General features: G+C 39.5%; 1 protein-coding gene across 1 annotated transcript; it reads right to left on the reverse strand.

Annotated features, from left to right (window-relative positions):
• Positions 1-245: 245 nt before the first annotated feature.
• ZCCHC10 (zinc finger CCHC-type containing 10) lies at positions 246-22205 on the reverse strand. Its single transcript, XM_026507972.4, has 4 exons — positions 22141-22205; positions 5814-5978; positions 2876-2917; positions 246-2225 (listed from the first exon to the last, which is right to left on the reverse strand). Exons 1-4 carry the CDS (start codon positions 22179-22181, stop codon positions 1958-1960), a joined length of 516 nt encoding a protein of 171 aa, XP_026363757.1. The 5' UTR covers positions 22182-22205; the 3' UTR covers positions 246-1957.
• Positions 22206-22231: the final 26 nt, after the last annotated feature.

The following is a 22231-nucleotide window of genomic DNA, read 5'->3' on the forward strand; positions in this document are numbered from 1 at the left end:
AGGCTCACATCAGAGAAGCCTGATGTGGGGCTCGATCCCATAACGCCGGGATCACGCCCTGAGCCGAAGGCAGACGCTTAACTGCTGTGCCACCCAGGCGCCCCTAGAATTCCTACCTCTTGCACTTTTCCAGGGACACCTTGTAAGAGAATAGTAAAAATAATTAAAATTTGCTTAAATGTCCTTACCCTCAAACGGAATAAGACCTCATATTAAAACAGCAAAGAGATAATAGATGCTTAAGCTTGTGAGCATAAATGATGAGTTTTATTTAATTGCAAGTGTTGCAACCTAGGTACACTTTTCTCTTCCAGGTTTTTTAACTGCTAAAAATACCCTTACGGAGATGACCAACATTGTAAAATGTGTCTGAATATTTATTAAATCTACCTGTCAATTGATATGTTCTGTATGGAGCCTTCGAAATGATGTTTTGAGAGTTTATTTACAATCATTGAAAGCAGACGGTTCTATAAAACGTACAAGGAATTACAGGCTCCCTAAACTTACAATACTTGCTACATATATTTCAACATTTAAATAGAAGCCCATTGTATTCAAAAGCAATGTTCTACAACCTTCTCATAAAAATATAAAAAAAGACAACATTCATAGTTTTAAAAACCCATATTTAGCCCAAATCAAGATTTTTCTACAAATGATACTTCTTTCCAAAAAGCTTAAAAGACATCACAGAATGATGTCATGCGAAACTAAAGAATTTCACCACAGCAGAGTATTTTACTTTGAGGAAACATTGTGCAGTATTTCTCTTTAATCTTTCATGCTACATTTCAACGGTGTATATGCTATGTAAACACACCAGATTAATCCAAGTCATCCGTATTTACGCAGTAGAGTGTCGTATATGACCAGCTGCCATATAAACCATCCTACCACAACTGCAAAAATGATAAAAGGCAATCTTTATGAAAGCTTAGAAAAGCTTAATAGAAGGCAACCAACATCGCCCTAATTTTCTGTTAAAATTATCTCTCTTCCTAACTTTCTTTTCCTCTCCTACCTTTTATAGCATAATAACACACGAAGATATTGATATCACTTTTACCTTAAGTTAGGCTTTTAAATGACTCTTTTCTGATACACAGCATTTATCAAAAGGCACCAAGATTAGACTCCTAAGTAGTTCCAGAATTTTGGTTCCTTTTCGGGTTCCTCCAATTTGATTTTCCTCAGAAAAGAGTAGCTTTACAGGACACCTGGGTGCCTTACTCAGTTACGCGTCTGACTCTTGATCTCATCTCAGATCTTGATCTCAGGCTTGTGAATTCAAGCCCCTCACTGGGCTCCACACCAAAAACGGAAGTGTAACTCTAAGAACCAGAAGAAAATGAATGATATAACACAATAACTTGACATTTGTACCATCCAAAAGGTATAAATATATGAACAGGTTCCTTGAGCTTTTCATTTAGGACAAGAAGTCAGAATAACTTTCTGAACATAAACATAAAAATAGGGCACAGTTATTAAGAGGAACACTCCTAATTTTATAGTATCAATGTATTAAATCTTATATAATAACACACAGCCAAAAGCATTAGAAATTCACTGCCACATATTCTGATGCATTATCCTGAAAACATGTCTGATACATGGCACTAACGTATAACAAAGTATGGCATTTATTTCATAGGGAGAAAAGATACGTTTCATCCCAAAAACAGAATTAACGGATTCACCTTTGATTAAGTTTTAGAGATATATATTAAAGATAAAAAAGAAAAACAAGATTTACCCTTAAAATAAAAAAGTCTTATATATATATAATCCATTATTAATACTCTTTATGCTCGCATGATGTAAAACACTTAGAAACTTCTGAACACCAGAAATTTTGAGTGGTCAATCTATTTGGCCTTAACACATTCTAAATTCCCTTTCGAGAATCACATTAATGTTTGCAGTCCAGCAGTCCAAGAGGGACGGAGCAATTCTATTTCTTTTTCTTCTTCTTCGGTGGCTCGTCCTCAGAGCTGCTCTCTGTGCTGGTGCTGCTGCTACTGGAAGAGCTGGAATCTGAGTCTGAATCAGAGGACGAGGAAGAGCTCGTGGAGGAGGATGAAGACGATGAACTGGAGGAGCTTTCGTCGCTGTCACTGTCCTCTGAGGAGGATGAGGTAGACGTTTCTTCACTCTCGGATGAAGAATCACTGGCGGAACTGTCACTGCTGTTGCTGCTGGAACTGGTGACACTCTTAGACCTGTGAGACAACGCGTAGTTATTACGTGCACGGGAGGCTGACGTTGAACAGAGGGTCAGAAGCAACTGCATGGGAAACTGCACGCACACACTGAAGCCCTGCGTGCCCGGGATCGCTGGAGCTAAGCACTGGGGACTGCAGGACTGGAGGAGCCCCGCCGCAACCACAACGTCTTTTACTTTAGCAATTTAACTCTCTTGGATGGAGTTCAAGATAAGTGCTCCTACTCTATTTCGCTCCAGAATGAAAAATGTTAGAGTAAAGTTGCAGTGTAACAACTGGGTTTGCTTAAACCTCAGGGAGCATGGCAAATGTTTCATAATCTTTACTTTGAACCAGATAGAGCTGGTCAACAATTTTTTTTTTTACCAGTCTAATAATATTTCCTATTCTAATATAATAAGAGATTTTTAAGAGAAATTATTTTCAGGTATAAAGTCTCTGGAAAGTTGGAGAAAAAGGAGAAATAAAGGCAGTATGTTCCAGTCAGGTAAAGAGAGGAACATATCAGGAAATAAGGATGATACTTAATCATGAATTACAAACAAGAGACTTCAGATCCAAACTTTATCACTATTATTTTTAAATTACTCTTCCCATCCCTCCCACTAGTATTATTACCCATATAAAACTCTTAAAGCCACACATACCTTTTTTTCTTGGTCTTCCTTTCTACATTAGTTTCTCCAATGCTGATAAACATGAGGGGGGGAAAAGCTCCTGTTAATAGTGATTATACACAGCTCAGACAAACCCTTCAGCTACCCCCAAAGTGTCTTACATTGGAGAAACACTCTGTCTTTCGTGACACGTACAGAGCCCAGTATTTCTTGTTATAACCTGCCCTTCCCATTCCCCAACTCCCTCTCTAAAAAAAAACTTCTGAATTGAGTTACCATTACCAATATTACTATACAATTGATTAAAACAATATAGAGGGACGCCTGGGTGGCTCAGTTGGTTAAGCGTCTGCCTCTGGCTCAGGTCATGATCCCAAGGTCCTGGGATCGAGTCTCACATCGGGCTCCCTGCTCAGCGGGGAGCCTGCTTCTCCCTCTGCCTGCCACTACCCCTGCTTGGGTGCTCTTGCCCTCCCCCAACCATCTCTGACAAATAAATAGATAAAATCTTTAAAATAAAATAAAACAATAGAGAAATACAGTACAAGTTTTAATAATTATTACACATCAAAGTAATTTTTTAGAAATGCATCTCTTAATGCCATCGATTGTTTTTCTAGTTTATGTATTCCTGGATCTTACTGGTTGTGACCAGCTTCAGCATTAATTCAATTCCTATATTTAATTTTTCTAGATTTAACCTAAGAAAGCTTCTTAACCTAAATAGTTAGATCGGAATAGAGTTTTGTTGTAGCAATATCACTATTTGAATACCTCCAATGATGTGGTCCACAAGTCAAAGATGAATCATTAAAAAATACTTTTATTTATTTTTAATTATTATTATTATTTTGAGGGACAGAGTGGGGAAAAGGGGTAAAGGGAGAGGGAGAGAGAGAATCTTAAGCAGGCTCTACACCCAATATGGAGCCCAATGCAGGGCTTGATCTCATGACCCTGAGATCATGACTTGAGCTGAAATCAAGAGCCGGATACTTAGCTGACTGAGCCACCCAGTCGCCCCTAAAAAATACTTTTAAATTGGTAGCCCAATTAGGCCCTTCTTCAATTTTGCTGGGAAAAAAATTACAAAAGAATTTCCTCCCAGGATGTCTGGGTGGCTCAGTCCAGTAAGTGTCTGCCTTCGGCTCAGGTCATGGTCCCAGGGTCCTGGGATAGAGTACTGCATTGGGCTCCTTGCTCAGCGGGAGGCCTGCTTCTCCCTCTGCCTGCCGTTCCCCCTGCTTGTGCTCTCTCTGACAAATAAATAAACAAAATCTTAAAAAAAAAAAAAAAAGAATTTGCTCCAAATAATTAGAGCTATCCACTTTCTAAGTACAAACACCAGTAATCTGAAAAATGTCTAGGTTTCTACACATGAGGAGAGGGGAAGCAGAAAAGGAGAATGAGCAGGCAAGTTCACATACAAATTTATTTTTGGAAAAATTATATAGGAATGTTGATGACTTATAAATTGATTACCTATCTATTCCTGCATAACCTGTGAAGAGCTGTCATATCCACTAATTGGGAGACCACTGCCTTGCAAGTTCCTGTGGTTCAGACACTATTACACAGCTAACGTCCTTATGAAGACGCTGCTTCTGATCTGTAGCACTGAGTACACCTGGCACCTTCCTAGTTCAGTTTCTCAACCATGTTTACTTACTTAATTCATAGCAATTTTAAAAGCTTTATTCAAAGGACGCCTGGGTGGCTCAGTCACTTAAGCATCCGCCTTCGGCTCAGGGCATGATCCCAGGGTCCTGGGATTGAGTCCCACACTGGGCTCCTTGCTCAGTAGCAAGCCTGCTTCTCCCTCTCCCTGCTTGTGTGTGCTCGCTCTCTCTTTCTCTCGGACAAATAAATAAATAAAATCTTAAAAAAAAAAAAAAAAGCTTTATTCAAAGGACACAAAAGAGTAAGTAACAAATTTTCAGCTACTCTCTTACGCAGTTCTCCTACAAAGGAGCCACTCTTATGGATCATTTCTGTTTCCAAAAAAATTCCATTATTCCTTTTCTTCTTCTTTAACATAAATGATAACATATTATATATACTGTTCTCTACCTTGTTTATAGTCTTAGTTTAAGTATCTTGAGTACTTACCTTGGATATCTGTCCATATCAGCTCTGAGAAAATAAAGGGAACTGCATCTGAAATGGACTTGGGAAACCCTGAAGGGGGAACTCGCACGCACGACCACTCATCATCAATTGCAGACCCCCACACAGAGACCAGGACTTTGTTCCTCAATAGGAAGGAACCTACTTTACTAGCCCAGCAGGAGGAAGGAAAATTTTCTTCTTGCCCCGCAACAGCAACAGCCCATGAGAAACTGCCCCAGTCACCCAATGAGAAGCTTGAACCCTCACTCTCCTCCGGTGACTTTTGCTTCAAACAGCCCTCCCCAATTTCCTCTTTTCCTCAATAAAAGCAAGCCCTTGTCCTTTGTTCTTTGGACTTGCCTATGGTTTGCCATAGTTTGCTTGTCCTGGATTGCAATTCCTCTGCTAGTCCCCGATCAACTCATGTTGCTGGTAAAATAACTGGCCATTTTATCTTTATGGTTGACAGCTCATATCATCTACCCTGTCATATTCTGCTGCCATTTCACTGGCAGCTGAGTCAACAAAGCAGTGATTAATAGCATGGACTGGCTGGTTCAACACTTAATCTTTCTACTTACTGGCTGTGTGACACTGACAAGTAACTCAACTTCTCCAAGCCCCAGTTTCTTCACATGTAAAATGTGGAGAATAGTACCTACCTTAATGGTACAGAGGTGATGCTTAAATAAGCTAATACTCGTAAAGAGCGTAATACAGTGCCTGGCACATGGGAAGCACTCACTAAACATTAGCTAATATTATAATTGAAATCTGGATAACCACCACGATACTTTTAGCCGCTTAATAAATTCTATCAATAAAAAAATACTCCTTTGGATATCACAGGTCAACATACCTTTGTTGTAATAATAATAATCTGTTTTCTTTTTCTTTTAAAGCTTTCTTTAGTTCTGCTGTTCTTGAAGGCCTATGTAGGTATTTTCTTTTTCCTGTGCATTCATAAGTCCAATGTCCAAATTCCAAGCATTTCTGACATCTTACATGTTGTTTATTTGCTTCACTACAGAGCAAAAAAGAAAAAAAAAAAAAGAATACAGGCCTTAAAATTTTGACTTGATATTTTCTACCCTGAAAAGCATAAACAATATGAACATTTTTAGGTGAAAAATAAACATAGTTTTACACTTTAAATTGTTTACTATGTTAGATTTAGTCAAAAGGCAATATAGTAAGGAGTCAAGAGCACGGACCTTGGAAGTTAGACTGAACTGAGCTCAAATCTTCATTCCTTAATTCCATTTCAGTAACGGCAGACTAGGTAACTAAGACCAACTCCTCAGCTCAGAAATAGGAAAAATGGTCGAAACATTTTAAACAATCTGCTTGAGGCATCAAAGAACTAACAATGGGGTGAAGAACAACAAAGCCAAGATATGTCAGAAACTGGAAGTCCAGAGTAGTCAGCCCTGTATTTAAATAGAGAGTCAATTCTTGCACTGGCAGTGTTTGCCCAGCTCAAGAGGGTAAACCTCACTTACAACAAGTTAGGGAGACAAACAATGTATCCAGAGGTCTCTGAAGAGTTATACCCTAAGAACAAACCAGGTGTATATAGAATACAGCCCAGCTTTTAGTCATCTAGGAGACTAAGAAAAATCTCAATCCCTCAGTCCCCGAAATTGGATTCAGATGCAGCAAGGAAAGACAAACAGATGAAAGAACTGGAAAGGAAAAAACAAAATGGTCATTCCTCACTGATGACTTATTACGTACATGGCAAATCCAAAATAATCTACAGACAAAAATATTTTGAAATAATTAGAATTTTTAAGTTCAGCAAGATTTTAGATTGGGGTGGGCAAAGTTTTTAAAGAATCCGATAGTAAAAGTTTCAGGCTTTGCTGATCAGGAGGCAAAACTGAGGATATTATGTAGGTATTTACACGACAAGACAGAAAACGCAACTCCACAAATATTTTATTAATAAAAATATTTCACATAAAAGAGATTCAAAGGATGAAATTCTTTTGTAGAAGATAACATTCCACTCATTTGAGATTGAAAGTTCATGTTTCCTATCATCAAATTGATCATATATATACACGTAATTAACATCCTTAATTGGCAAGCCCACAAGAACGAGCAGCAAGTAGGACTCAGCAGACAACTGTGTGCTGAGCTCTGTGTTAGATATAAAGTAAACACATAAAAATCAATAGAATTTCTATATAATGAAAACATTCAAAAGGAAATTTTAAAAGGTGATATTTATAATTTCCTGAAAAATATCAAATACCTAGAAATACATCAAAGGAAATATGTACAAGACTTGTATGCACAATACAAACATTACTAAGAGAAATTAAACATCTAAATATGTAGCCACATAGAAAAATATACCATGTTCATAGACTGGAAAACTCAATAATGTAAAAATGTCCACTTTCCACAAACTGATATATAGATTCAAAGCAATGCCAATCAAAATCCAAACAAGTTTTTGTTTGTTGTTAACAAAATGTTATAAATGTATATATGGAAATTCAAAAAGGCCAAGAATAAAATAGTCTCGTAAAGGAACAAGTGGGGAAGCCTTGGATTAAAAGACACTGACCTATCATAAAGCTATAACAATTAAGAATGTGAAATTGGAGCAAAGATACACAAACCAATGAACAGAACAGCATGTCCAGAAATAGACTAATGTATATATGAATACTTGATTTATGACAACTACGGGACCAAAGAGCAGCAGAGGAAAGGACATATTATTAATGGTGCAGGGACAACTGATTATGCATATGGAAAAAAATGAGACTTAAACTCTACTCTTGGGGCACCTGGGTGGCTTGGCTGAGTGTCCGGCTCCTGGGTTTCTGGTCGGGTCATGATCTTGGGGTCCTTCAATTGAAGGCTGCATTGGGCTCCGCACTCAATGGAGAGTCAGCTTGAGGATTCTCTCTCTCCCTCTGCACCCCCTCTGTATTGTCTCTCTCTCAAGTAAATAAATAAATCTTTATTAAAAAAAGAAAACCTCTTGTATTGTCTCTCAAGTAAATAAATAAATCTTTATTAAAAAAAGAAAACCTCTTGGGACACCTGGGTGGTTCAGCCGGTTGAGCGTCTGCCTTCAGCTCAGGTCATGATCCCAGGATCCTGGGATCGAGTCCTGCATTGGGCTCCTTGCTCAGTGGGAGGCCTGCTTCTCCCTCTGCCGGCCGCTCCCCTGCTTGTGCTCGCTCTTTCTCTCTGACAAATAAATAAATAAAATCCTAAAAAAAAAAAAAGAAAAAGAAAAAGAAAACCTCTACTCTCCACCATACTGCAAACATTGATTACAGACTGCTCAAGTAATAAATGTTTTAGAAGGTGGTATAAAAAAAATGAGATGGGGCGGTGCCTGGCTGACTCAGTCGGAAGAGCATGATTTTGAGGTTGTGAGTTTCAGCCCCATGTTGCATGTAGACATCACTTAAAAATAAATTTAAAAAAAGTGACAGGAGCCCCTGGCTGGTTCAGTCGGTGGAGCATGTGACTCTTGATCTCAGAGTTGTGGGCTTGAGTCCGACACTGGGTGTACATATCGCTTAAAAATAAAATCTTTTTTAAAAAAAGTGACATATTTGGGGCGCCTGGGTGGCACAGCGGTTAAGCGTCTGCCTTCGGCTCAGGGCGTGATCCCGGCATTCTGGGATTGAGCCCCACATCAGGCTCCCCCGCTATGAGCCTGCTTCTTCCTCTCCCACTCCCCCTGCTTGTGTTCCCTCTCTCACCGGCTGTCTCTATCTCTGTCAAATAAATAAATAAAATCTTTAAAATAAATAAATAAATAAAAAATAAAAAAAAAAGTGACATATTTGACTTAAGATTTTTAAAAAACAAAACCAAAATACTAATAATCGTAAAGAAAAAGACTAATAAGTTAGACTATGCTAAAATTAAGAATTTCTTTTCATGGAGGCACCTGGGTAGTTCAGTTGGTTACATATCTGGTTCTTGATTTCAGCTCGGGTTATGATCTCAGGGTTTTGAGATCAAGCCCCGTGTCAGGCCCTGCACTTGGCGTGGAGCTTGCTTAGGATTCTTTCCTTCTCCCTCTCTTAGAAAGAAAGAATTTCTGTTCATCAAAATAAACTACGAAGAGAGTATGAAGGGAAGCCAAGAGGTTGGAGAAGGTATTACAAATCAATAAGAAAATGATAGATCATAAAAAAATGAAATGGAAAATGGAAAGACTGGACAAAAATAGGCCTGGGAAATACAAATTAACACAAACATATAAAAAGTTGTTCTTTACTAATCAAAGAAAAGCATATTAAACCCTTGAAGAGGGGCATCTGGGTGGCTCAAAGTCAGCTAAGCATCCAACTCTTGGTTTTGGCTCAGATTGTGATCTCAGAGTCGTGAGATCGAGCTCCAAGTCAGTCTCTTAGCTCATTGTAGAGTTTGCTTGAGAATCTCTCTCCCTCTCCCTCTGCCTCTGCCCCTCCCACTCTTGCATGCTGGCTCTTTCTCTAAAATAAATAAATAAATCTTCAAAAAACAAAACAAAACAAAAATCCTGGAAGATACTACCTATCACATACCAGAAAGACTGAAATTAAAAACTGGCAATAGAAAATGTTAGCAAGAATACATAGCAAGAGGAACACAAATCCATTGTGGGGATGAACACAAACTGGTACAACTATTTTGAAAAAAATTTACTATAGTGGAAAAGATGCACACTCTATGATTCAGCAATCCCACTTGTAGGTATTTATACAATAGAAATCAATGTAGTGCAGCCTGGGTGGCTTAGTTGGTTAAGTGTTTGACTCTTGATTTCAGCTCAGGTCATGATCTCAGGGGTGTGAGATGGAGCCTCCGGTAAGCTCCACGCCCAGCGTGGAGCCTGCTTAAGATTCACTCTCTTCCTCCCCCTCTGCTCCTCCCCAACCACCCCCCTATCATGTGTGCGTTCTCAAAAAATAAAAAATAAAAAACAGAATCAGTGCACAGCTATACCAGATAACATGTGTAAGAATATTACTCTCCTTTATGCAGCTCTTAAAATTTTTGAAATAATCATAACCTTATAGGAAATTTCTAAGTACAGCTCAAAGAACTACTTTTCTTGAACCATATGTAAGTTGCCAACCTGATGACTCATCAATTCACAATATTTTGTTGCATATTTTCTATAAACGAGGATATCTTTCTACATAACAATGTAACCATCAAAATCAAGAAATTAATATAGATATATTCCTATTTAATCTTCAGACCCCATTTATTTCATCAAATGTCCCAATACTGTTCTTTATAGCAAAATCCAGTTCAGCATTCTGTTGCATTTGTCATGTTTCTTTAGTTTTCTTCTGTCTAATGAGTTCCTTAGTCGTGTCTTGTTTTTTTTGACCTCAGCAATTTTTTAAGGTTACAGGCCAGCTATTTTGTAGAACGTGCTTCAATTTGAGTTGCTTCAAGCTCACTCAGGGGGTCTCAGTAGGAAGTTTCAGTTCCCTTCCTCTTGACCTCTCCATAGGGCTGCTCACAACATGGGTTTCCCCAGAGGGAGTGACCAAGACAACTTAAGAAAGAAATCAGTCTTTTACAACCTAATCTTGGAAATGACATATCATCACTTTTGCTGTATTCTATTGGTCACACACACCAACCCTAGTATATAATGTGGGAGGAGACTACACAAGAGTGAATAGCAGGAGGCAAGGATAATTGGGGGTCATCTTGGAGGTCAACTACCACCTCTGTTATTTCTCTACATGATTAGCTTCAGGCCATGAATCTTTGGCAGGAATGCAATAGAAACGTGCAGTCCTTCTCGCTGTATTTCTACCAGGTGAGTAAGACCGCAATTCGTCAGTCTTATTACTGCTAATGTGCACTTTGATCCCTTGATTAAGGAGGGTCTACCAGAGTTTGCATTGTAAAGTTACTTTTTGTCCTTTTGTAATTGTGGTGGCTTGATGTTCACATTAACTCTTTGATACTCTTCACTTCAAGAGGTGGAGCCCTAATTCCTTTCACCTTGAGTGTGGCTTAGACTTAGTGTCTTGCTTCTAACAGAATAAAGCGGAGTGACAGAGTGTGACTTTGAAGATTAAGTCACGGAACTGCCATGTCATGCAGACACTTAAGCAGCCTCTAGGGAGGCCCATGTGAGAAACTGAGGCCTCCTGCCAATAGTCCTGTGAATGAGCCATCCTGGAGAAAGATCTTCCAGTTCTGGTGGAGCCTTCAGATGACTGCAGCCCCTGGCAACATCCTGACCAGGACAACAAGGGAGAACATGAGTTAGAACCCTCAGCTAAGTCACTCCTGAATTCCTGACCCACAGAAACTGAGATAATGTTGATTGGTTAGAAGCCACTAAGTTCTGGGGTGATTTGTCAAACAACTCTAAGTGAAAACTGATGTAACAATTAATAACTACTTTGTGGGTTGGTATTTGACATTATATAAATATCCTGCCCATTAAATTTTTAGTTCATTTATTCATCTATCAGTATGAACTCATATTTTTCTATTTTATTCAGTGAATTTTATTCAATGAGTTATAATCCATTACCATAATTTATTTTGATACTCAATTGTCCTAGATGTGATCAGTGGAAAGGAATCCTTTTAAGCTGGATTCTGTGTTCTTTTGATATGCTTCCATTTTGGGGGCACTTCCTTGCTTTTCGGTACAACAAAACATTTCAGGCTCATCTACTTTCCCTGTCCCAGTCTGAAATGAGACTGATAGAGCCCTGATATTTAGAGTCACGTTTCTCTTTCCACTTAAGCTCCGACATCTCATATCAAATTATACGTCGCCTCCCCTCTGTAGATGTTCTCTCCATCAGGGTGACAACTTATGCTAAATTGCTCCTGTGTGGACACCTTCCTCACCTTGCTTGGGAGCTCATCACCCTACACTAGACCTTCCCCTCAGTGGACGCCTCCCACAGCCCGCTGACACCGTAGATCACTTCTTACCCCACTTCAGCCCCAATACTCCAATGTCAGGTCAACCCTCTGCTTGAAAGCCTATGCTGCTCTACACTACTGAATGGCTTTTAGGCATGACTTGCTCAAGAAGGGAAGAGGAAGAACTATAAGAATATTTGTAACAGCATGATCTGTAATATCCTCAAAACTGGAAATAACACTGAGGTAGAATGGATGATTTGTGGTACAGAATACAGTGAAATATTTCATAGTATTAAAAGTGAACAAACTTTTACAGTTTAACTTACATGGATCTTACATCTAAGAAGTCAGGTTATTTAAAAGAATCCAAATTGTCTGATTCCGTATAAAGTTCAAAGACAGGCAAAATTAAACTCCAGTGCATAGTAAGACTGGTAACAGCACAAAGAGAAGCAAGGGAACAATGAGCATGAATGTTGGGTCACTGGTTACCTGAAGAAGGAGATCGTGATTGGGAAGGGCCTTAAGGGCTTCTGGCATATTAGCCATTTTATTACTTGACCTGGGTGGAAGTCACATGGAATGTTCCCTTTATAATAATTTGTAAGTAGCATAGTTATGTTGTTTGAACTTTTTTGTACATGTGTTATATTTCACAGAGAAAGGTTTTAAAAAATCTCTTCTTTCACTACGTAGCTATAGGCTCTTTGGCAAACTGATTTTGGAATGTTAGTTTCTCTTCTAAAAGATGTGGTAAATTCCTAATTTACTAGGTTATTGTGAGAATCAGAAGAGACCATAACCACGGCTTATACTTACCGTGTGCCAGGAATTTAGGTAAGTATTAGTTATGCATAATCACATCCAATCTCCATAACAACCCAGTGAGTTTGAAAGCACTATCCTCATTCTACAGACTCGGATGTGTAAATATTACTGTCAACCTATATATTAGGCTAATCAATTGTCTGGAGTAATGATACACGGCACTTTAAATTTTCTCATAACATGGCTGCATAATGAGATGCTGGGTTCTTAATTCTGACCCACAGCAGTCACCTTTTTTATCCCTGGTGAACACATAATTGGTATTCACTAAATGTTTGTAAAATGAATGACTGCTGAAATAGGCAAGTGTTTTAAGAGAACACATATTGCTTATAGTGGGATTTTCATTAGTTTAATTCCTGCATTGTGGGACAGGTTCCGTAATCTTGACAGTAACTGAATTTTAGCATCTATCCAAAATTTAAACTAATCCTAATCTGAAGAATAAATGTTACAAGTAAAGAACTAAGACTACGTCGGTAGATATGGTATTAAAAGATAATAAAGAAGACTCAGGTTTTGTTTAGTAATAGTTCTTAAATTTCAGCAAGCAACTGCCAGACCCATGATTATATTTGAAGACCTTATCTGAATATGTAAGGTCGCAGTAAATTTTTAAGGGCATCAATAATAAAACACTCTATGGCCTTAATATTAGCTTTTGAGGCAAAAAGATCCACTAACACCTTTAACATATACACAATTGTAAAATGTACCCCAGAAATAATAAATTCAGAAACATTAAAGAAAACTTGTAAAAGCGTAAAATCGTGACTCTCATACAAATACATATAAAACAAACACATTTCAAAGGTGTTAACTAATCATTAATTAATTCAGGAACCAGTAAGATCACGCATCAGGTTCGAAAGAGAATTCAAAGAACACACATATATATGCAATCAGGAATGCGGAAATGAATTTACAGATAGTTAAAAACTAGTTAATAGCCACATTGCAATAATCCACCGTACTGCGTTTTTATGGCTAAGTATCTTTTCTACCAGTTTCCTATACCTTACAGAGTTACAAAATAGCTCAAAGACAATGATGCACTGGCTCATAGAGTCACATACCCAGGGAGAGTGGATTAGACAAGATACCTAGTAATCTTTGTTTTGAAATCCATTTCAAAGCCTTTCACAATATTTCCTAACAATGAAACTATGACTGGTAGTGTGGGGAAGCCTCTCAGAATCAAGGAAATAAAGTCTTCTCCAACTCATAGATTGTTTTCCAAATATTAAGAAACTTATTTTTTTAAAATCAATTTCATTTTTTAAAAAAGACTTATTTATTTTAGAGAGAGAGGGAGAGCATGAGAGCAAGTGGGGGGGCAGAGGGAGAGAATCTTCAAGCAGACTCCCACTGAGCACAGAGCCCAATGCCGAGCGTGATCTCACAGCCCCGTGAGATCATGACCTGAGCTGAAAGCAAGAGTCGGAGGCTCAACCAGCTGAGCCACCCAGGCGCCCCAATATTAAGAAACTTACAACATAAGTTCCCACCTATTAAAAATATTATCCACCAGCACTGTGGAGTGTTCTGTTGCCAAAAATAGAATATTCATAAATATTTAAAGCCCATCTATGATTGACATGTTCTAACTATTAATCACCCCTAAGAATAGTGATCTTCCACAGAGAGTGCTGAATGAGGCAGACTTGTAATTTCAAAATAAACAAGATTAGCATTTCTTTCTAACCATGTGGATACCCTATTCACAATATTCACAATTCCATTTCTATATCCTAAGCTAAGGCCTAAAGAAGTGTTCTAATGGTATAGGCTTGTTATGTGAAATGACCTTTGATACCTAAAATAGTAGGACAAGCCTGCTATATTGATGACCTATTGTTGGCGGAGGTAAAGAATGGGGACTTTGCATATGTTCTTATGCAAAGTAAGAATACTGCTGGTAAGAATACAAGTTGCATTTTCTGAAGAGCCATTTGGTAACTACAAGAAAAATTTTAAAAATGTACACACCAAAAAAACAAACAAGACAGTATAAATGATGATTATCTACGTGGAAAATCCCTAGGAATCTAAAACAGAGCTACTAGAACTAATAAATGAGTTTAGCAAAGTCATAGGATACAAGGTCAATATACAAAAGTCAATTGTATTTCTACATAGTAGCAACAAACAATTGAAATAAAATAACCAAAATAAAAAAAATGCCACTACAATACTTAGATATAAATCTGATGGAAGTTGTTCAACACCTCTGCAATGAATTATAAAATATCGGTGAGGTAAGTTAAAAACCTTAAAAAATGAATACATTTTTACACAAACATTCATGGGTCAGAAAACTTAAAACTGTTAAAGTACCCATTCTTCAAAAGCTGATCTACAGATTCAACGCAATCCCAATTGAAATCTCAGCAGTTTCTTTTGTGGAAATTGATAACCTGATTCTAAAATGCATACGGGGCGCCTGGGTGGCACAGCGGTTAAGTGGCTGCCTTCGGCTCAGGGCGTGATCCCGGCGTTATGGGATCGAGCCCCACATCAGGCTCCTCCGCTATGAGCCTGCTTCTTCCTCTCCCACTCCCCCTGCTTGTGTTCCCTCTCTCGCTGGCTGTCTCTATCTCTGTCAAATAAATAAATAAAATCTTTAAAAAAATAAATAAAATGCATACAAAACTACGAATAATCTACAATAGTCGCAACAACTGTGAAAAAGAACAAAATTAGAGGACTAACACTACCTGATTTCAAGACTTACTATAAAGCTACAGTTATCATGACAGTATGGTGTTTACATAAACAAACAGATCAATGAAACAGAACAGAATCCACACACATAACACGGGCAGGTATTTTGTAACAAAGGTGCAAAAGAAATTCAGTAGGGAAAAATGTCTTTTCAACTGTTGGTACTGGAACAATTGGACTGCGATGTGCAAAAAGACAAACTTCGATAAAGTTTGCCAGTTTCCAATAAGATTTCTGAAAAAAATTACTGTACGGTCAAGCAATCCACTCTTAGGTTATTTACCTAAGAAAAAGGAAAACTCAGGGCACCTGAGTGGCTCAGTCGGTTAAGTGTCTGCCTTCAGCTCAGGTCATGATCCCAGCATCCTGGGATCAAGTCCCACATTGGGCTCCCTGCTCGGCGGGGAGGCTGCTTCTCTCTCCCTCTGCCCCTTCCCCCTGCTTGTGCCTCTCGCTCTTTCTCTCTGGCAAAAACAAACTAACTTAGAGGAAAAGGAAAACTTAAGTTTTACACAAAAGACTATACCGGGCCCTTGGGTGGCTTAGTGCAGTTAAGTGCCCGACTCTTGATTACGGCTCAGGTCATTATCCCAGGGTTGTGAGACTGAGCTCACATAGGGCTTGAGGTGGGCGTGGAGTCTGCTTAAGATTCTCTCTCCCCCTCACTCTGCCCTCCCCACCACGCTCTGCCAGGAGCTCTCTCTCTCTCAAAAACAAACAAACCAAAAAAACTCCCCAAACTATACATGAATGTTTATAGCACTTTTATTAAAAATAACCCCAAACTGGAAACAATCAAAATGTCCTTCAAATGGCAAATGGATAAACAAACTGGTACATCCATTTGATGGGATACTAACAGCAATAATTTAAAAAAGAAGAATGCACCATTAATACATGCAAGAACGTCAGTAGATCTCAAAGGAATTAACCAAGTGAAAGCCGCTGGGCTCAAAAGGTTACACATTGATTCTATTCTCACAACACGCTGGAAAAGGTAAAATTACAGGGACAAAAAAAAAAAAAAAATTAGTGGTTTTCAGAGGGTGGGGTCAAGGGTTTACCTACAAAGGCTTGTGAAGAAATTTTTCATGATGAAATTTTTCCCCGTATCTTGATTTTGGTGGTGGTTACATGACTATAGGTATCTGTCAGAACTAACAGAACTGTAGATTTAAAAGAATAAATTTTGGGGTCCTTGGTTGGCTCAGTTGGTAGAGTATGCAACTCTTGATCTTGGGATTGTAAATTCAAGCCCCATGTTGGGTGGAGAGATTACTTAAAAATAAAAAAAAAAAATCTTAAAGAAAATAAAAAGAGGGTGGCTCAGTTGCTTAAGAGTCCAATTCTTGATTTAGCTCAGGTCATGAACTCATGGTCATGAGATAGACCCCGCATCAGGCTCTGCGATGGGCATGGAGCCTGCTTAAGATTCTCTCTCCCAGGGGCGCCTGGGTGGCTCAATCGGTTGAGCGTCTGCCTTCAGCTCAAATCATGATCTCCAGGTTCTGGGATTGAGCCCCACATTGGGCTCCCTGCTCAGCAGGGAGTCTGCTTCTTCCTCTCTCTCTCTCTCATAGAAAAATAACTAAAATCTTAAAAAAAAAAAAGAAAAAAGGATTCTTTCTCCCTCTGCACCACCCCTGCCCCTGCTCAGGCACACATGATCTCTCGCTCTCAAAAATAAATACGTACGATGAATTTTGCTAAATGTAAATTAAACATGAGTAAACCTGATTTAAAAACCTAATTAAAAAAAAACCCCTGATTTTAAAAAACCTGTATATTTATTATAGGAAGTACAATATGGTTTACAAGAGTAAGGCTGATGGAAGCTACACTTGCAGTGAGCAGGGCATAATGTATAAACTTGTGGCATCACTATGTTGTACAACTGAAACTAATGTAACATTGTGTATCTACTAACAAAAAAAAAAAGAAAACAAAGGTAAACCTAACTATCCAATAGCAAAGGAAATGTTATTTCCACTAACATTATTTTCCAACAACAAAAGGTTATTGTTATTGTTTATCCCTAAATAACACTATGAGGCCATTTAAAATATTAAAAATGGCCTGAAAGGTTATACATTAAAATGTAAAAACGATTATCTTTGGGATAGGATTATATTTTTTCATTATCTGTATTCTCCAACTTTCCTACAATGAACATGGACCGCATGTGAAATCATAAAGCAAATTGTAAAATATATTTTTCAAAGGAACATAAAACTAAGGAATGTAGGAGAGTACTAAAAGGCCTGTAAGAGAAATATCTAAACCTAATATAAATAAATACCCTACCAAAATAAGCTGAGGCTTGTGAAAGAAAGTATCAAGAACAACAAAAATTGTTTTGTGTTTTAGTTACATTTAAAGCACAAAGAACCAAAAAAGGAATAGGCTTATTATTTGGGGTGCTCAGCAAAGACATCACCAATGTTAAGTTATAGGCTGAGAGTACAAGCAGGATTATTTTTATTTTGCTTCAGTCTTCCCTCAAACACAATGATATTCAGAATGGGAAGAGTAGAACTGAACACGAAGATAGTGAGGGGTGCATAACAGAGTGCTTTTATCCACTCTGAATGTGTTTAAGTGGCATTGGCCCAAGTGACTGCTCCCCAACATACCAGAGATTTTCCAGGTGAGTTGACTGTACTGCTGCTGGTAATGAGAGACCCTGGCAAAAAGGAGTGGTGCTGAAAGACTAGAAGTAGGCAAAGGCAGTTTTGATTTTCAAAGTGGGGAGAAAGGTAGATTCCACAAACTAGACCAGTGAACTTGACATTCATTCTAGGCAAAATTCTGGCTGGAATTATTAAATCCATTCAGAAAGAAAAGCCCTGATCACTAAGTATCAAATCATTACAGACTAATACCCTTATTGGCTTTTGGGTAATGGTATTTTAATAAGGCATCTTGGAAAGTCTCTTACAATATCCTTGTGAACAAAACAGAACAATGAGGTAGATCAGTTGAACATCATGGACAAAAGACTACTGTTTTTGTTATGTTTTAAGATTTTATTTATTTATTTGACACAGAGAGAGAGCACAAGCAGGGGGAGCTGCAGGCAGAGGGAGAGGGAGAACCAGGATCCCTGCAGAGCAGGGAGCCCAACTAGGGGCTTGATCCCAGGACCCTGGGATCATGACCTGAGCCTAAAGCAGTTGCTTAACCAACTGATCCACCCAGGCGCCCCACAAAAGACTACTGTTTAATGGGTTGAAGTAAATGTATAGAGAGGTACCCAGTGATGGCCTGAGGGCTTGGTCCTCAGTTTGGACTTGTTCAACATTTTATAAATGACTTAGAGCTGCAGCTGACCAAAGCTAAGAGGGAGAGCTAAAACAAAGGATGACCAAATCAGGTTCCAAAAAGGTCTTGACAGGCTAGAACTCAGTGTCAAATCTAACAAGGTGAAATTAAACAAGGGTAAAAGTAAGTCTGACTCTTAAGTCCAGAAAATCAATACAAATACCAAGACAGGGGAAGCTTGACTTGATGGTAATTCAATAACACCTAGGGTTTTTAATTGACTGAAATCACGGTTTAGGTCCAAAGTTAGGAAGTTAGAAGGGAGCAGGGTTTAGCTTCATAAGTATTCTTTTTTTCAGTTCAATATAAATATTATTTTCGTTTCAGTTCAACATAAACTTTTGACAGATTTGAAAAATCTAACAGGCTACTTCAGGAGGTAAGTATGTCCTTCCTGGAGGTCCCCAAGTCAAAGTTAGATAATTCTCCTGGATGGTGAAGACACAGTACTGGAATCCAGTGGAAGGTTTAGCAGATGAAATGACCCCACACAGTGCCGAGATTCTACAATCTACTTATATATAAGTAGATGTAATTACAACTAACAAACGGAAAATAAGTTCATTTCAATTGATTTAAAGTTAACTCCCTGAAAGATCGACTGAATAGGAAGTTCAAATTTAGGCTCTCTCTTTTTTTTCTCTTTTATTTCCTCCCTTTCCTCTATTAGTCCAAAGACTCTTAAAAAGAATGACAACAGTACTTTCACACTTCTCATAACAAACTTAAAAATAGTTTAAAACTTATTACAGAAGTAATATACGCTTTTTATAAATAAAACTAAAACTTTGTGATGAACATAAAGTGAAAAGTAATGGCTCTTCTTCTGTTCCCCCCGCCCAAATATTCCCCAAACTCTATCAGACTACCCTAACCTCTAAAAGTCTCCTTCTCTAACTCCCTGAGGACTTATTCTGTATACTATCACCACTGTTATCATAACACCATTTGTTTTCTTGCCAACAAGACCAGAAGCTCCTAAAGGCAAGATTTCTTTTACTTCCGTGTAGCTTTTTTTTTTTTTTTTAAAGATTTTATTTATTTATTCGACAGAGATAGAGACAGCCAGTGAGAGAGGGAACACAAGCAGGGGGAGTGGGAGAGGAAGAAGCAGGCTCATAGCAGAGGAGCCTGATGTGGGGCTCGATCCCAGCACGCTGGGATCACGCCCTGAGCCGAAGGCAGACGCTTAACCACTATGCCACCCAGGCGCCCCTCTGTGTAGCTTTTGTACCAAACACAGGCATTCCATAGAAAAACATTTGTTGAACTTTCTGATACTTCTGAAATGAGAAATAGCAATATTCTTTAGATGCTAAAAAGTCTTTCACTTCATATTTAAGTGGACACTGCTTGGTTCTGCCATCCTAGCATTTACTATCTAACCTACCTATCTAGCTCATCATTGGTTTACAGAGATCCATCCAGTTGTGCTGGTAAAAGAACGAGATTTGCCAATCAGAGCATTAGAATCCCACAGACATGATTCAATCTACACAAATGAGATGCCATCAAATTGAACGTGAGAAGATATAAAGGACCAAAAATCAGTGCTGCCATCTTGGGACCAACGGAATGAACCTAACCTATCCAAGTGTGGAACTAACACCCAAAAGAGCAAACCTGAGAGTTACAGACCCTGATGACATAATTTAGCACACCTATTATGTATTATATTCACTCCATTCTTGACTTCAGAATTTTCTAACTTTGAAGCCTTCTCCTCCATCAGGCATACTACCCTGACTTCCTAGGTCTTTATCTTGACGCTCAAGGAACTCTTTTCATAAGGTGTGAGAGGCAACTCTTTTCTCATTTCATCTGATGGAGAGAAGGAAAGACAACCAAAAAGACTGAAGAACAGAACCATAAAAAGAAACATGCACATATACATGCAGACTATGAGTGATATATTATGGACTTGAAACTAGTAACAGCAAGAAACGCTAAGAGAATGAAAAAAATGGCAGGTTGTTTGGGTGTGCAGGTTGGTAGAAGAAAAAAGGCTTTACAGGAAAGGGGCATGTGGGACGATATCTGCATTAGGTGTCCATGGCAAACCTCTTGCGTCACTCTCTCTTGGTCACTAGCCACAATGGCCAGCTTTCAATTCTTAAAAACTAAAGTTCTTGGGGAGCCTAGGTGGCTCAGTCAGTTGTGCAGAGGGCTCTTGATCTCAGCTCAGGTCATGCTATCAGGGTCAGGGAAGCCCCATGCTGGGCTCCAAACTGGGTGTGTGGCCTAAGATCCTCTATCCCCTCCCCCTCCCTCTCTTAACCCCCCCCCCCCCCAAACTAAAGTTCATTCCTGTCTGAAAGCAATCATGCCATTGTCTGATGCTCTTTCCCCAAATCCTCTCATGACTGGCTTTTCTGTCACACTTTCAATCTCTGTTCAAATGCCACCACTTCAGAGATGGCTTTCCAGTCCAACCAACCTAACCTGGGCCTTCCTTTCTATCATGTCTTCTTTCCTTCAAAGCTCTTTTTTACAAAAAAGATTTTATTTATTTATTTGACAGAGTGAGAGACAGCCAGCGAGAGAGGGAACACAAGCAGAGGGAGTGGGAGAGGAAGAAGCAGGCTCCCTGCCAGCGGAGCAGGGAGCCCGATGCGGGGCTCGATCCCACGACCCCGGGATCATGCCCTGAGCCGAAAGCAGAGGCTTAATGACTGAGCCACCCAGGAGCCCCTCCTTCAAAGCTCTTAACAGCACCTGTATTTACTTAAAATGTTTAGTTTATCGACTGTTTACCAATGGAATGTAAGTTTCCTGAAAGCAGGGATTCCTGTCTCGAACATCTCTTTTTCTTTATACCCAAATTCTGGCAGAGACCGACAGATAATGAAAAAATATTACTTATTGAAAGAATGAATGGCAGAAAGTGAGAAAATAACTTGGGAGGAAAACCGGCGTTGTAGTCAGGCTGTTCCTAAGGAAGGCGATGGGAAGGGGGCAGAAAAAGCCAGCTGGGTTGGAGACTGCATAGGGAGCTGAAGGTTTACGTCGGTGAGAGTGGAAGGCGTCAGATCAGGGCTTCAGGCTTCCCCTGGCCACCCGTAGGGTGGGCGGATGCGTGGGCAAAGGGGCATACGCCACTTAATACCCAACTCCTGGGCGTCCCCTGTGCGGAAAACAAACGCTAGGCTCTCTTCAGACCCCCCCCCCCCACATCCACCCCGCAACCGAGGTCCCGCCCCGTGGACCTTACGCAGTCGTCTCCCACGCAATCACTAGCCCATGGATACCAAACTTATCACCCCGGCCGAGCCCCCATGGAGCAGCAACAAGTGAGAGAAACGGCCACCCTCTGCCCGTCCCTACTGATGATCTGATACCTGCCCCGCGTCTCGGCTCCTGCTCACCCGCCGGCTGACGCGATTCTCCCCGCCCCCAGCCCGCCCCGCGGCCCTACTCGGGCCCTCACTTACGCTTGTCTCCGAGCTATGAGCCGATGCATGGGAGTCGCCATCTTAGCGCGGCTGAAGACTGCCGCGCTGGGTTTTGGGAAACTCCTCGGAA

Source organism: Ursus arctos, unplaced genomic scaffold (genome assembly GCF_023065955.2).
Source record: "Ursus arctos isolate Adak ecotype North America unplaced genomic scaffold, UrsArc2.0 scaffold_5, whole genome shotgun sequence".
NCBI classification, from domain to species: domain Eukaryota; kingdom Metazoa; phylum Chordata; class Mammalia; order Carnivora; family Ursidae; genus Ursus; species Ursus arctos.